The sequence below is a fragment of the Bubalus bubalis genome, chromosome 6 (assembly GCF_019923935.1).
Source record: "Bubalus bubalis isolate 160015118507 breed Murrah chromosome 6, NDDB_SH_1, whole genome shotgun sequence".
Taxonomy (NCBI): Eukaryota; Metazoa; Chordata; class Mammalia; order Artiodactyla; family Bovidae; genus Bubalus; species Bubalus bubalis.
Genome location: NC_059162.1, coordinates 92,653,357 through 92,667,319, shown reverse-complemented (window position 1 = coordinate 92,667,319; position 13,963 = coordinate 92,653,357). Strand labels below are relative to the sequence as shown.

Below are 13,963 nucleotides of genomic sequence, written 5' to 3'. Positions count from 1 at the left end.
AAGTAAGTGTCCACAATGAAAAAAAATCTATACATATACCCAGAGTTTTCCTTTTATTTACAAAGCAGTAAACCAAATTCCTGTGTGAACATATATATCCACTGTACTATAATATTGTGTATGCCATTTCCTCCTCAAACAGGACTTTAGGTTTGGCCACTTCTTCTGACTTAAGCCAAACAGCAGTTCATCTATGTAGACACATGATGGTAACAAACCTATGTATCACCTTAAACTGTTTTCCCCACCTTAAGGATGTGGCAGAGAGTAAGGGGAAGGGCGAAATAGAGATTAACAAAATCTTTTCCTCCGTCCTTATCCTCACCCATAGGATACTCAGAGGTAAGTGCCTGAGCCAGTCCCTAAAGTAAACTTGGGCGGTTCTAAAAACATCTCCACTTAGCTCTTTCTAAGTAAGGATGGCACCCTCAGTATGCTTCAGAGAAAACAATGAATTCAATCCAAGTGTCCTGAAGGAAAATGAAGTTACTTGAAATGCTGGACTTTAAAACAAGGAGTAGCCGAGGTTCAGGAATGTTCTCACCTGAGCTTGCGAGAACTTTGCGTACTGTGAGAAGTCTGTGCACTGGCTTTAGCCACAGAAGAGAAAGCCCAGGTGAGAGCTACGGCAGCCCCTCATGAGCGGAGGGGCTCTTTTCTGACTGACTGGAGTCCCAGGAATAGCCAGAGGCAGGAAAGATCTACCTCTTCCACTGCATGTTTGCACAAATCACGATAACTCTTTTCTGAGCCAAATTTACAAAGGCTTCTCTGAAAACTACAGACACACCTCTCTTGTGGGTTGTTTTAAAATATACTTATCTTTATGTAACTGAACAACAGCCATAGGCGCACCTCTTCTCTACAGACTTTCCTCTCTCACTTGCGTACACACAGAAACATAAATGCACACAGAGACCACATCGTGGGCCAATCATACCAAAAATAAATACTCTCACGTCTCTAAATTACTTACAGAACTAATCTTGGTTTTGAAATATGTTAATAAATAACCTAAATGGGAGAGGGAGTTGACGTGTCTTCTGTTTTTTTCTTTTTACTTATGTTGATGGATAGCCACAAAGCATTATCATTCTATTTACAAAAAAAAACAAAAAACAAAACATAACTCTGAAACCTAAAATAGACCCTCCAAACCAAAAGCCCTCTGTAAATATAATTTTTAAATGATGAGTAAGCTACTGTACCATCGGCCCCATTTGGTTATGTACATCATGTTAGTCACTCAGCAGTAGCTATTCCATGAATTCTTCATGGGTAGTGCAACCAGTTAAAAATTGTATAAAACATTATACATATAAAAACTCTCACATCCTTTGGATGTCTGCAGTTCATCATAACTTTGTGGTTACCTTTCTGCAACATAAATTTAAAAAATTACACACACTCTCTCTCTCTCACACACACACATACACACAGACTCAAGTACAGAAACCCTTCCATCCAGGCATACACCATCCAGAGGGTAGTGCATGGGACTGAATTCCATGAGGCACGAAGGGAGTGGTCCCATCCTCAGGGCAGTCCATCATCTTCAAGGCTTAATGCCACTCGCTGGGGGAGACAGAGCAAAGAAGTCATCATTAGATCCACTGGAGCTAGCTATTGGATCACAACGTACCAGAAATTCTATTACTTTACAGGCAGTAACTCACATACTCTTCAAACTACCTCAGAAGACAGGTCTGTCATATTTATTTTACAGATGAGAAAACTGAGACACAATGAGCCTAAACAGCATTTGTCCTGGGTCACACAGCAAGTGGGTGAACTCAGTTTGAACCCAGATCTGTATGACTCCAGAGCTGTAGTTTTTTTCATCATTCTGTGCTGTCTCTGTAAAGAAGGGGGCTACAGAGATCTAAACTCTCTCCATCCTCCCTTCCAGGATTTTGCTGAACTTCAGTGGGTTAGCTTTGCAAATGTTTAATCCCAGGCCTCTTTAGTTACCTTTTTCTATCATACTGATCATAATCAGGAAGGTAATCGGCTGCACCCCTCCAACTAATTGTATAGAATTGGAAGGCAATGGAGGTCGATTATGTTAACCCCTCTTTCCCTCACCCCTACTTTCTAGTCACTAGATACTCGACTTCCCTCTGCCACAAATGGGTGACCCTAGATGGTGAGAGCACTAACCCCTGAGCCAGTCTATTCCACTGTAGACAGTAGATTTAACTTCTTTCATATATTGACATGAGATCTGTTTCTTTATTTCTTCTGATGTTCCCTGATTCTCTCTCTTAGACTCAGAGAGTTCTACACAGACAACCCTTGAAATTTTCAGTTCGAATTCCCTTCCCTTTCTTCTGAGCATCTTCTTCTCCAGGCACATCTAGCTCCCCCAATGTGGTCCTGATGTTATCCTGTGCCCCACTCTTCCATTTCCTCAATACCCTCCTTTGGATAGACCCCATTGTTTTAAGATCTTTCTCATAGCTTTATGAATTTGGGCTAGTCACTTTATCTCTCCGAGTCTCAGTTTCATCACCTTTTAAATGGGAATACTAATAGGACCTATCAAATGAGATCATGTATGTAGTGTTTAACATAGTATCGAACACATATGGGATCCAGAGTATTCTACATCAACCTAACCAGCATAAGATAGAACCAGACTAGCATTTTCCATTTCTGGACATTATACAAATCCACTGCCTTTCAAATCATCTTTGGCTTATTTGTGATTTTGCATGAATGTCATGGCCTTGCTCCACTAAACTTCTTCTAGTCTGTTACCCTCCTCCTCAAGACAGATCTCCAGGCCAAAGGCAGGTCCCAGCAGTGATAGAGGAGCTACTCAAGAAGGGGCCAGGGGAGAGAACAGGTTGTTGAGAACACTGATTTCCACAGCTTCAAGGCTAGATACTCTGAGATATAGCGGAAAGAGCATAGACTTTTGTGTACATACAGACAAGAGTGTGAATCCTGGTTCTGCCACTTCCTGGTTGTGATCCTAGGTAAGTTATTCAATTTCTCTGAGTCTCAGTTTCCTCATCTGCAAAATGGGGCTAATAATGTCAAGTATGTAAGTTACTGTAAAGACTAAACAAGAAAATTTATGTAGAACACTGAGTAGTGTCTGAAACAGTAGATTCTTACTAAATGTCAATTTCCTCACTCTCCTACTCTATTTCTCTGCAGCGGGCAGGAGCTTATTCCTCAGGTCTTAGTTTCATCAGGAATAGCTCCTCCTGAGTGACTGAAACCGTGACACGTCACACGTCCAGGGAGCTTTATAACTCACAAAGCATTCTCACATGTGCTATTTCACTTGAACTTAGATCGTAAAGGGAATGGGGGTTATCATTCCCATTTTACAAATAAAAGTGAGCACACAGAAAGGACAGAGATCACAGGGCTGTGGAACAGTGAAACCGGGAGTCATCGCCTTACTCCAAGCTCAACATTCCTTCCACTGTGCCCTCTCTGATCTTTAAAAACTTGTTAAGCAACTGTTGGCTTGGACTGGCCAAGGTTAAGGACCGTCAAGGCCATCTGCTAACCCTCCTCACTTGTCAAACTTATCTCCCCTGTCTCCCGTTCATAGCTTTAGCAGCCATTCTGTCCGTCCTGCCCCATACTCAGTCATTCCTTCCACATGCCATTTCCTTAGTCTGCAACTTGCCCATCTTTCCTGTTTGCCCCAACACCCAGCTCACAATTTGCAGCCTTCCAGAACCAGAAAGCCTTCAAGGATTGGCTGCACCTGTCTGGTTCATGCCCTCACTCATCAGCCCCTCAGACTCAGAGTGGCACTGCCCTACCTTGCACTTGACGACAGGCAGCTCGGAAAGAGGGTTCTTCGGGAGTTGGTGCGGCTGTGACCTTGGTTCCCCCGGCAAGACAAAAAGCTCCTTGAGGGCAGGGGCTGGGTCTTCCAGTTCTCTGGTCTCCCCAAGACAGGGCTCTGCCCACAGTGGGTGATCAAAGCTGCTGATTGCCTGACAGGGGGATGGACTGGATGACCTATGAGGTCACACTCAGCCCCGACTCGGCTATACAACCATGACATCTGCTTCAGCCACTGTGTGGTCCTCGCTCCCCCAACAAGCCATGCCCTGCTGTGCCTCTCGGCCTCTGCATGTGCTTCTTTCTGAAATGTCATTTTCCCCCTTCTCTACATGGAAAACTACTATTAATCTTTCAAGGACACAGTTCATCTGTCACCTCCTCTGTGAGGCATTCCTGCCTGATTTCTCAAACAGCATTAACAGCTCCTTTGTAGATATTTCCATAGGATTGGTTCAACAAATATTTACTGGGAGCCAGCTATGTTGTGCTAGGTACCAGGGAAACATTAATCAGACAATCCTGCCCTCAAGGAGCTCACAGTCTAGTGGGGAGACCAATGAGTATAAAGGCAAGCAGACTGCAGTGTGACATGTGTTGTGATGGAGAGAGGCAGTGGGAGAAAAATAAACCAGGGAAGGCTTCTTAGAAGAGAAGGCCCCTGGGCTTCCACCATGGCACTTAGCACACAGCTGTTCAATAGCAAGTGACTCTTAACTCCCCCACCAGCTCCCGGGAAGCAAGTACATCCCTTCTTAACCTTTGGACACTTGGTATCTAATGTGGCACTTGGCACATAACTGGTGTACAGTGCTTACTGAAATGAATGTGTTTGAACTGACGACCACAGTTACCTTTCTAGGCCACAGGTTCGGAAAACTTGCTCAGCACAAAGACAGGCCTCTTTACTCCAGGAAGAGCTTCTAGGTACAAGGTTGTTCTGATACCCTTCTACCCCAACCACCTGCCCCAGCATTTCTGTGTCCCCAGGGCCTAGAACAATGCCTGGCACATGGTTCGTTCTTGATAAATGTCTAAAGGAGGGAGGGAGGGAGGGAGAGGGGAAGGAAGGAAAGGAAGGAAGGAAGGAATCCTTCCTGCAAGGAATACTTACTGCTGGGTAGACATGGCCAATCTGAGCAGTCCTCCCTATGTGCAGCTCATCCTCCTCCTCCTCTTCGGTTGTTTTCCTGTACACTGGATTGTCGAAATTCATGCTTTTGGTATTCTTCCGCTTCCAGTTTCTCCAGATCAGGTAGCCACTCATGCACAGCAGGGCTATGACCACTGGAGGAGGAGACACATCACGCTGGGTATATCCAGCAGGCTCCAGCCCGCTGCCCAGACGTCAGTGCGTTTCTTGTCACCACTCCTACTTGACTGCCCCTTGTTCCTCAGGCTCTGTTTCTGCATATTCTTTTTCTGCTGTTGGGAAGCCCTTCTCTTAGCTCTTCCTTCATTAACTGCTCACCCTTCAAGACCTAGCTCAACTGTTCTCAACATTCCATGGTGCAGTCAGGTTTTCCCTCACGTGTGTTTCTAGACCACAATGTTGTACTTTCTGTGCATCCTCAGCTAGACCGAGCTCTTTGAGGGCAGCGACTGTGTCTTCTTTCTCTCTCTATGCCCAGTGCCCAGCACTGAGTAGGTGCTCAGTCACATGCTGAGTAACTGAGTGAATTTCTTCACCACATTCTTGCTGCTTCCCTAGATTTCTCTAAGAAAACCATTCTCTCCCAAAATTGGAGGGGGGAGGCTAGGGTGGGGTGGGGTGCTTCTTCCCAAAGCTGGGTCTCTGCAAGAAGAGGAGCATCTCTAGAAGGGGACACAGCAGGGAAACACAGGCTCTGAGTTAAAACAAATGGTATACTAATGAGTGAAGGAGGAAATTCTCAAATAGAGTTGGGCAAAAATGAGGCAAGCAGATTCATAAGATAGTAAGCGGTCACCCTGAGTGAGTACTCAAGTGAGGCTGGATGACAGCCATCCAGGGTGCTATAGAGGGATTTCCACTTTGTAAAGATTATTATAATCAATAATAATGATACCCATAAAGACAGGAACAGGGCAAGGATGCCTGCTATTGCTGCTAGTATTTGTTATCCCAGTAAGACCAGACAAAGAATTGAAAGGCACGCATGGGAAAGAGAGAAACCAAACTATCATAAACAGATATTGTAGGTTTGGAAAATCTTAGAAAAGCAGATGAAAAACTATTAGAAATAATTTTAGTTCCTCAAGAATCAACATAAAAAATTGGGGCTTCCCTGGTGGTTCAGTGGTTAAGATTCTGCGCTTCCGCTGCAGGGGCCATGGGTTCAATCCCAGGTTGGGGAAGTTCTACCATGCCACACACTGTGGCCAAAAAATAACAACATAAACATATCAAAAGCTTTCTTATTAATCAGCAATAATCAATTAGAAAATGGATATAATAAGAACACATTCATAACAACCCAACAAAAAACTACAAAATACTTGGGATAACCCAATAGGAATGTGTAAGCCCTATGTGATCTATACAATTCTACTGAAGCCCATAAAAGAAGGTTCAAATAAATAGGGAGATGTGTCATGTTCCTTGATGGGAAGGTTCAATGCTACAAAAATGTAAATTCTCCCCACGTCAATTTATACACCCAAAGTGTAAGATTTCATCATATTTTTTATAGAATTAACAAGATGATTCCAAAGTTTACCTAGAAGAGAAATTGAATAAAAACAGCTAAGAAAATGTTGTGAGAATAATAATGCCCTATTAGATATTAAAACATATCACAAATGTGCTTCTAGTAACTAGGAATGGTATATAGAAATTGGTGGAGGAGAATAAATAGCCTAGAAGCAGATCAAAGTATGTACATGCATACAGTTTATAATAAAGATGACAATTCAAGTCATAAGGGAAGGATGGACTATTCAATAATGGTCTTGTGAAAACCAGACAGGCATGAGAAAAAAATAGTTAAATCTGTACCTCATGCTGCACTCTAAATTCTGAATAAATTAACAATCAAACACTAAAAATCCTTAAAATATTGATGGTAGAAAAATATATAGGGGATATTTTAATAATTTAGAATGAGGCAGACCTTCCTAAGCAGGACACAAAACCCATGAGACTAGTGATATGATATGATACTTCAATATTTTAATTTATGCATGGCAAAAGAGACCATCAACAAATTTTAAAAATCAAGTCGTAGTATGGGAGAAATGATTTATAACATATATTACAAAGGTTTAACATTTATTATGTATCAAAATTTCTATACATAAGTAAGAACAAGACAGAATCAATAGAAAAATAAGAAAAGACCATGAATAGCCAATTTATAAAGGATGAAATGTAAATGGCCAATACGTTTATGAAAATATGGTCTACCTCACAGGGAAGTATCAGGGGAAGAATATTCATCTTTCACCCCTCAGATTAGCAGAAATTGAAAATAATGGTTATATTAGGGAAGGTTACCTCTGGGAAACAACACATGCATGTTCTTCTATAGACCACAGGATGGCAGGAAAGGGGTTGATTTCTTTTTCACTAGATAATGCTGAGTATTTTCCACTCACTCCACTCAAAATGAGCCTGGATCTCACCATCACCTTTACTGATGAACCTTTCAAGACCAATTCACATGCCACCTTCTCCAGAAGTGCCTACTCCCCCTTTCCTCCACAGAGGGTCATGCCTCTATCATGGCACCTTATAATATGCAGTAACTCCTCTCCTGTATTACCTTTTTAATGATTAAGTCTGATTAAAGACTAAAGGCTCTTAAAAGTCGTTAATCTTTTCCTTCCCTGAATCCTTGGTACCTCGCACAGTCCCTTGCGTGGTGTTGAAGTTTTTAAAACATTCATTCACTAACTTACCACAATATTGGGGATTCCCAGATTAAAGGGCAAAGTCCCTATCCTTGAGATACTCATAGGCAAGTTAGGGAGATAAACCTACAAATGGACAATCACAATGCAAAGATCCGACCAAGAGAAAAGACTGGCATGAGAGACAGGATGTGCAGCATACCAAGTGAACATCAGGGTAAGAATGAGTCATCCCACAGGGCTCTCTGTGAGGTTTAAACAAATGTTCATCCTGGCCATGTTCCACATCCACCCCACTCCCGCACTCCCATGCCATGTCCCATGGCTTTGCTTATGCTCAAGAACCATGTCATACTTATTTTTAACCACCTTCCCTCTCCTTATCACAGAATCTGGTACATCACAGCTGCTTGATGTGAAAGGGAAAGTCACTCAGTCATGTCCAACTCTTTGTGACCCCATGGACTATACAGTCCTTGGAATTCTCCAGGCCAGAATACTGGAGTAGACAGCTGTTCCCTTCTCCAGGGGATCTACCCAACCCAGGAATCAAACTGGGGTCTCCTGCATTGCAGGCGGATTCTTTACCAGCTGAGCTACCAGGGAAGCCCTAGCTGCTTGATAGGCCTTTCCATGTGGCTCAGTGGTAAAGAATCCACCTGCCAATGCAGGAGACATGGGTTCAATCGCTGGGTTGAGAAGATGGCAAACTACACCAGTATTCATGCCTGGAAAATCCCATGAACACGGTTGTTTGATAATGTTTGTTGAAAACCAAACAGAAAGAATGCAAGATAGCATGATCTACTAAAGGAATGGCAAGTAGCTCTACTAATATTTTTCAATGTATTACTTTTGTCCTACTCATTAATTCAACAAGTTTGTTATTTCCTCCCATGTGCCAGATACTGCTAGGAGCTGGGGAGAATGGGAGCAAGAGAGACACCAGGCCTGTCCTCATGGAGCTTACCGTCTGGCTTCACAAGGCTGGCATGTAGAGTGTCAGTGAGGGGTAATGGGGGAAATATTTGGATAGTTGTTTGGGGCTAGGTCCTAAAGGGCCGTGGGTGCCAAGCTAAGAAACCAGACTACACCAGGACTGGGAGGTGAGCAGAAAGGCTTCCAGGGCAGAAAAGTCAACAAGAGGTCAGTGTGCTGAGTGCTCTGTCCTTCTAATGATTTTTCCCAAACCCTGGGCAGGGTTTCTCTTTTCTCCCCAGGGATTTGGGGCCACACTCACCCATGGGCACGATGATCCCAATGACAGCAGCTGTGACTGTGGAGCCCATCTTTCCCCCTTCATTCCCATCTGCAAAACACAGACATTTGCAGGGTGATGCTCTATCACTGTGAGCCCAAGTCTTTCCTTGCTGGCCTCATGCAGTAAAAACTACCCAACTGCTTCTTGATCCCGTTCCAAAATGATGGTCCTACTCAATGCTTAATAATTGAGTCTTTCCAGATCTTATCAGGACAGAGGTCATCTCCATTTCACAGATGAGGAAATTGAGTCTTATTGGAGTTTGGGGGAGTCTCAAAGTGGCAAAGCTGGGGCTCAAAGTCAGGACTTGTGACCTAAATCCCTTACCCCTTTCCATAGTGTTTGGGTGGCAGGAAGCTCGGGGCTGAACCCTTAGGTCTTTATGTTGTTGGTGCTTGGGGCAACTGCCTCTTTCAGCCAATATCTGTTGCTTTATTTCTCCCTATTTCCACCTGAAATAGAAATCCTGTCTGCAGTACTGTCTGCATTATCAAAATGAGACACAATATAGCTTAGTGGAATCCAGAATACAGGCTTCTTGGTCAGACTTCTAGGGTTCAAATCCTGGCTCTATTCACTCCTTCTGTGACCTTGGGCAAGTTGTTGTATGTCATAAATATCATATTTCTTTACCTTTAAAAGGAGGATAATTATATACCTACTTCCTAGGGATATTGTGAAGATTAAATGAGATAATTCATGTAAAGTGCTTACTTAGCACAGTGCCTGATACAGCCTTACCAAGTTCAAAGAGGCCAGAGAGTGGGGTAGGAGTTCTTGTGAGGCCTAAATAGGGCAGATAAAAGCAGATTCTAAACTGAAAAGTGCTTGGAAATGGTACTATGTAGTTTTAAAAGTAAGTTGTGCCATCTTTTCCACTCTTACACTCATCTTCATTATAATATCTGTATAGAATTTTTTAGCTTAAAAAGCAGTTTTCCCTTGGATACTCATGATAGCCCTCTGAGGTGTGAGACTAGCCATCACCCACATTTACTCCTAGACCGGAGATGACTGTCCCCTGGCAACGGCCAGATGCCATCCTCTCAGCAGGTCTACTTCTCCAAGTTACTCTAAGGGAACCTAACTATTAAGGGGAGAAAGAGTGCACTGTTTACAAAGTTTTCTGCGGAAATGCCACTCTCTTCTCCCCCTGGGTCCTGAGAAAACACAGGACAGTGATATTAAAGCCTAGAGTGTGATGAAGCCAGTGGGGAGACCCCTTGGTCAGAGATCTGCCCAGATAAGAGGAACTGGACTTTACACAGCTTCCATCTGCCTCTCTGAACTCCAGGGTAAGTGCTCAACTCTGAAAATCCCACTCTGGACCATGATGGGCCCGATTAGAAAGGTGCTGCCAAGCTGCGTAGTTTCTGGGCCATGCACATGTGGGAAAAAATTTAAAAGATAGTTTATCCTCTTAAATGAACTCCCCCTAGCAGGTAACTCAATTTAAAAGGTATTCACTGGTTAATGAGACAGAACATTTCTAGCAGTGACAATTACGACTCCTAATGATTTAATAAGTGATGAACTTATCCCAGGGTTTGCAGAGAGGCATGAGCAAACCATAGTTATGGATATGACTACCTGGGGAACCTACCTACCTGGGGAACCTTTCAGAACCTCAGTTCTCAAAGAACTGAGACCAGGGCTTTTGAAGTTTAAGTTTCTGAATCTGAGGGTCACGCCCTCATACTCGTCAGTAGCGTGTGATGTGACACACCACCTGAGTCAGCAGAGGCTGTGTGCACAAGCTCTTCTGTTCACATGGCCTCCTCTGTCTCTCATCGTAACTTGCAAAGCAGGTAGGGAAGGGTTATTATTATCCCACTTGGTAGGTGAGAAAACAGGCTCAGAGACAAGAAGTAGCTTCCCTCAAGACCCTCTATGAGGCAGGAGCACCTGTGACTCCAAATTGCAGGCTGGTGCGCTACGTCCCCCTGCTTTCTCCCTACTGATAAGCCAATACTGAAGTCTGGTATGATCTCTTCTTCCCACAGATCCTCCCACCTGGCTTCCCTAGGACCCCCCCACCCCCCATGTCATGCAAGAAGGCAGATCTCATTTCCTTACAGTGTTGGGAGTGGTTGCTGGTTGCAGGGCTTGGGGTAGACGGGCTGATGCTGGGAGCCCTGGGGACACTAACTGAGCTTGGGACCGCGGCAGCCAGGCTTGGTGTCTCTGTGCTGTGGTTCTGGTAGGTGGGGCTGTGGATGGTGGTCCCAGGGGCTCTGGTGGTGTCGGCTAGTGTCCTCGCTGTGGTAGAGGCTAACGTCGTAGTTGAGGTAGACTGAGGTGCTGAAGGGGAAATACCATGAAGATCACTTGGACAGAGAACTTTGCTGTTTCAGTGCCTAAATTATTGCTCTATAAGTATACTCGATGAAGTATAAACTCATCCTCATGGCTCAACTCAAATGCCCCCTCTAGTCCTCCTGAATGGGCTACGATCTTTTCTTTAGCTGAATGACAAGCACCTTATCTGTTTATACTGCACCTTGATTTGATAAAGATGAGTTATTAAAACACTCCTGTCAGATTAGGTGTGGGAAAGGTCACTATAGAAGAATGGGAGGAGTGGAAATCAGGTAAATCAAGAAGGATTTTTTTTTTTAAATACATGTATACTGTTATATTACTAGGTTCAAATTCTCACTCTACTATAAACAATTGAAGCTGGAAATCATAAATGATGCAGCAGACCTATGCTCAAACAAAAGGCCGTGTATCTTCATTGAGACTGGGGAATGAATAGGATTTATATGGTTGAAGTATTCACTGTTAGTCCCAATCATATCACAAAAGGACTTTTGGTAGTGTGTGAAGTTCTGGGTGAGAAACAGGCAAGATTATAGTCACCTGCATACAAATAGTAACTGAAGCCATGGGGATAAAGGCTTCTTAATTTGAGGTCGTCAAGGGGTTCTGGATCCCCCTGAAGCTGAATTTAAAATGCTGTGTGTATATGTGCATCTTTCTTGGAAGTGAGAAGAGTCAGCCTTGGAGGGACCCTACAGGACACCGGAATTCAGGGTAGGTAATGAAGAGCCTACAAAGGCAAAAAGCAGCCAGAGAAGATGGAGGAATCCAGGGACACACAGTTTCCCAGAAATCAAGGACGATTTCAGCAGATGGGTCTGCCATTCCCAGGGACCGGCCCTCCCGGTAGCTCTGCTCACCTTGGTAGCACCTCTTCATGTCAGGGCCCAGCCACATTGTGTCAGGACAGGCACACGTGTACTTGGGGGAGTGGCTGGAGATCTGAGGAGCAGGAAGGCACAGGTACTCACAGCCTCCATTGGGCTGGGCACTCAGCTCACAGGCATCTGCAGCTATGGGCACACAGAGAGATGGCGAGAGAGAGCGTCGGGGCACAGACGGGAAATGCCAGGTTCCCTGTCCTCCCAGGGACGAGGCCCTACCACTCAGCTCAATCGAAACACTTTCTCTGCTACTTCTGTCAAGCACCTTCCACCACTGGACCTGCTGTTTTATCCCCACGTTTGTTTAATGCTGACGACAACTCTGAGGACTGGGTGTTATGCCCAGACTGACCAAAAAAGAAAGACTGCTTAAAAAGAACAAACTTGTCAACGCTGTACCTCTTGTAATTTTGGAGACAATTTAAACTCAGATCTGTTGGACTCCAGAGACCATGTTTTTTTCCTCCCTATGCCACATCTCTTTCTTCTTTAAATTTCTAGATCTAGAATCAGGCACCAACCTGATTTCCTTACCCCCTTTCCCCCACCTTCACCCTCTCTGTTACAGTTAGACTGAGGATACCCTAGTGACAGAGGCGGGAACAACCTAATGGTAGGATTCTTGGCTTTTGTTCCCAATCAGCCAGCTGACTTACTGATGGCCCTAGGATACATTACTTTATACCACTGCCAAGTATGAACAAATGACAGATGAGAAGCAATGGGCTCCTTGACGGCCAAAGTTGCTTTGGAATCAGACGGATCTAGGTTTAGGGTTAGCTCTACGATCTGCCGACATCATTTTACCTCTCCACTACAATTTCTTCAGCGGTTAAATGAGAACAGTAATTGCCATACTTTGTAAGACTGACAAAAATGGGACATTTGTATGTTCACTTATTTATACCCAGCCTTAGTTCACCAAGAGTGTGAGGCAAACGAAATAAAATATGTGACAGCTAAGCAGCTCACCAATGAGAGGGACGGTCACCACTGCCTCTGGGGGTGCTGAGATGTGACACGAATGTGAACGCAGCCTGCCTATTGGATGGAGAGGATGTAGGCAGGGGACCTTGGACTGGGGAAGGCTCACCTCTTGGCTGCTTCAGCTCATGGAAGATGACGATATCATGTGGGTTGTTGAGGTTCTCAGCTAGGACGGAGATTTCCAGGCCATTGAGCCGATTTGCACTGAAAATGGCCTCATTCTCCAGGTCCGTCCAGAACACCTTGTCCTGTGGGGTACAGATACAGAGAATGGCCTAGAGCCTAAACCCATGACCTCTGTCTGAGGGCTCAGGCTCAAACCACAGTCGCCAGAACTGCTCCAGCATTTCCCCTGAGCTCTCCTGTCCACAGATTCGCGGTGGGACTCTCAGCTCTAACCTGTGGCATACGCTGTGGTTTCCTTCTATCTCAGAGGGTTACTCAGTGATTCTGTGCTTTGGCCTAAAGGCTGCTTATTAACGCTGAGCTAGTCCTGCTTCTTGGAGTTCAGCAGAACCAGGGTTGGGTTGGGTCTCTTTAGCTATTACCATCGCTAGGGCCCGGGACCAAGATTGGAGAGGATGTGTGGTTTAGTGAGTATTATCCCTCCAGGGCCTCCTCCTGCAGCCTCTGGGTGTACACGCGTGTGCAGTCAATGGTTAGTCCACACAAGCCTAGATGTGCATATGTAGACAAATTCACATTTACAGGTACAACCGTGCACCCTGTGCAGACCTAGACACAAGCCCACATGCTCATCTACATACCCAAAGGCACACTTGTACCTAAATGAGCACTTGTCTAAATATTGGTATACACGTTTACGTTCACAAGCACTAGCACATACAGGAATGCACATGTTTTA

The 13,963-nt window shown here is 44.4% G+C and overlaps 1 protein-coding gene across 21 annotated transcripts in view; it reads right to left on the bottom strand.

Annotated features, from left to right (window-relative positions):
- Window positions 1–36: 36 nt before the first annotated feature.
- LRP8 (LDL receptor related protein 8) overlaps window positions 37–13,963 on the bottom strand; it is a 76,797-nt gene continuing 62,870 nt past the window's right edge. For 8 of the 21 annotated variants that reach the window (XR_003110179.2, XR_003110180.2, XR_003110181.2 and 5 more), the window contains 8 exons: window positions 13,205–13,346; window positions 12,088–12,240; window positions 10,982–11,206; window positions 8,885–8,953; window positions 4,928–5,100; window positions 3,789–3,965; window positions 2,933–3,032; window positions 37–1,575 (listed from right to left, as the gene is read on the bottom strand). Coding sequence is in view for 10 of the 21 variants with exons in the window: in XM_025288702.2 (XP_025144487.2) it covers window positions 1,537–1,575; window positions 3,789–3,965; window positions 4,928–5,100; window positions 8,885–8,953; window positions 10,982–11,206; window positions 12,088–12,240; window positions 13,205–13,346 (978 nt within the window). In the remaining 11 variants the exon portion in view is untranslated. The remainder of the gene's footprint in view (window positions 1,576–2,932; window positions 3,033–3,788; window positions 3,966–4,927; window positions 5,101–8,884; window positions 8,954–10,981; window positions 11,207–12,087; window positions 12,241–13,204; window positions 13,347–13,963) is intronic. The other 13 variants (XM_025288702.2, XM_025288703.2, XM_025288705.2 and 10 more) reach the window with 7 other exon arrangements.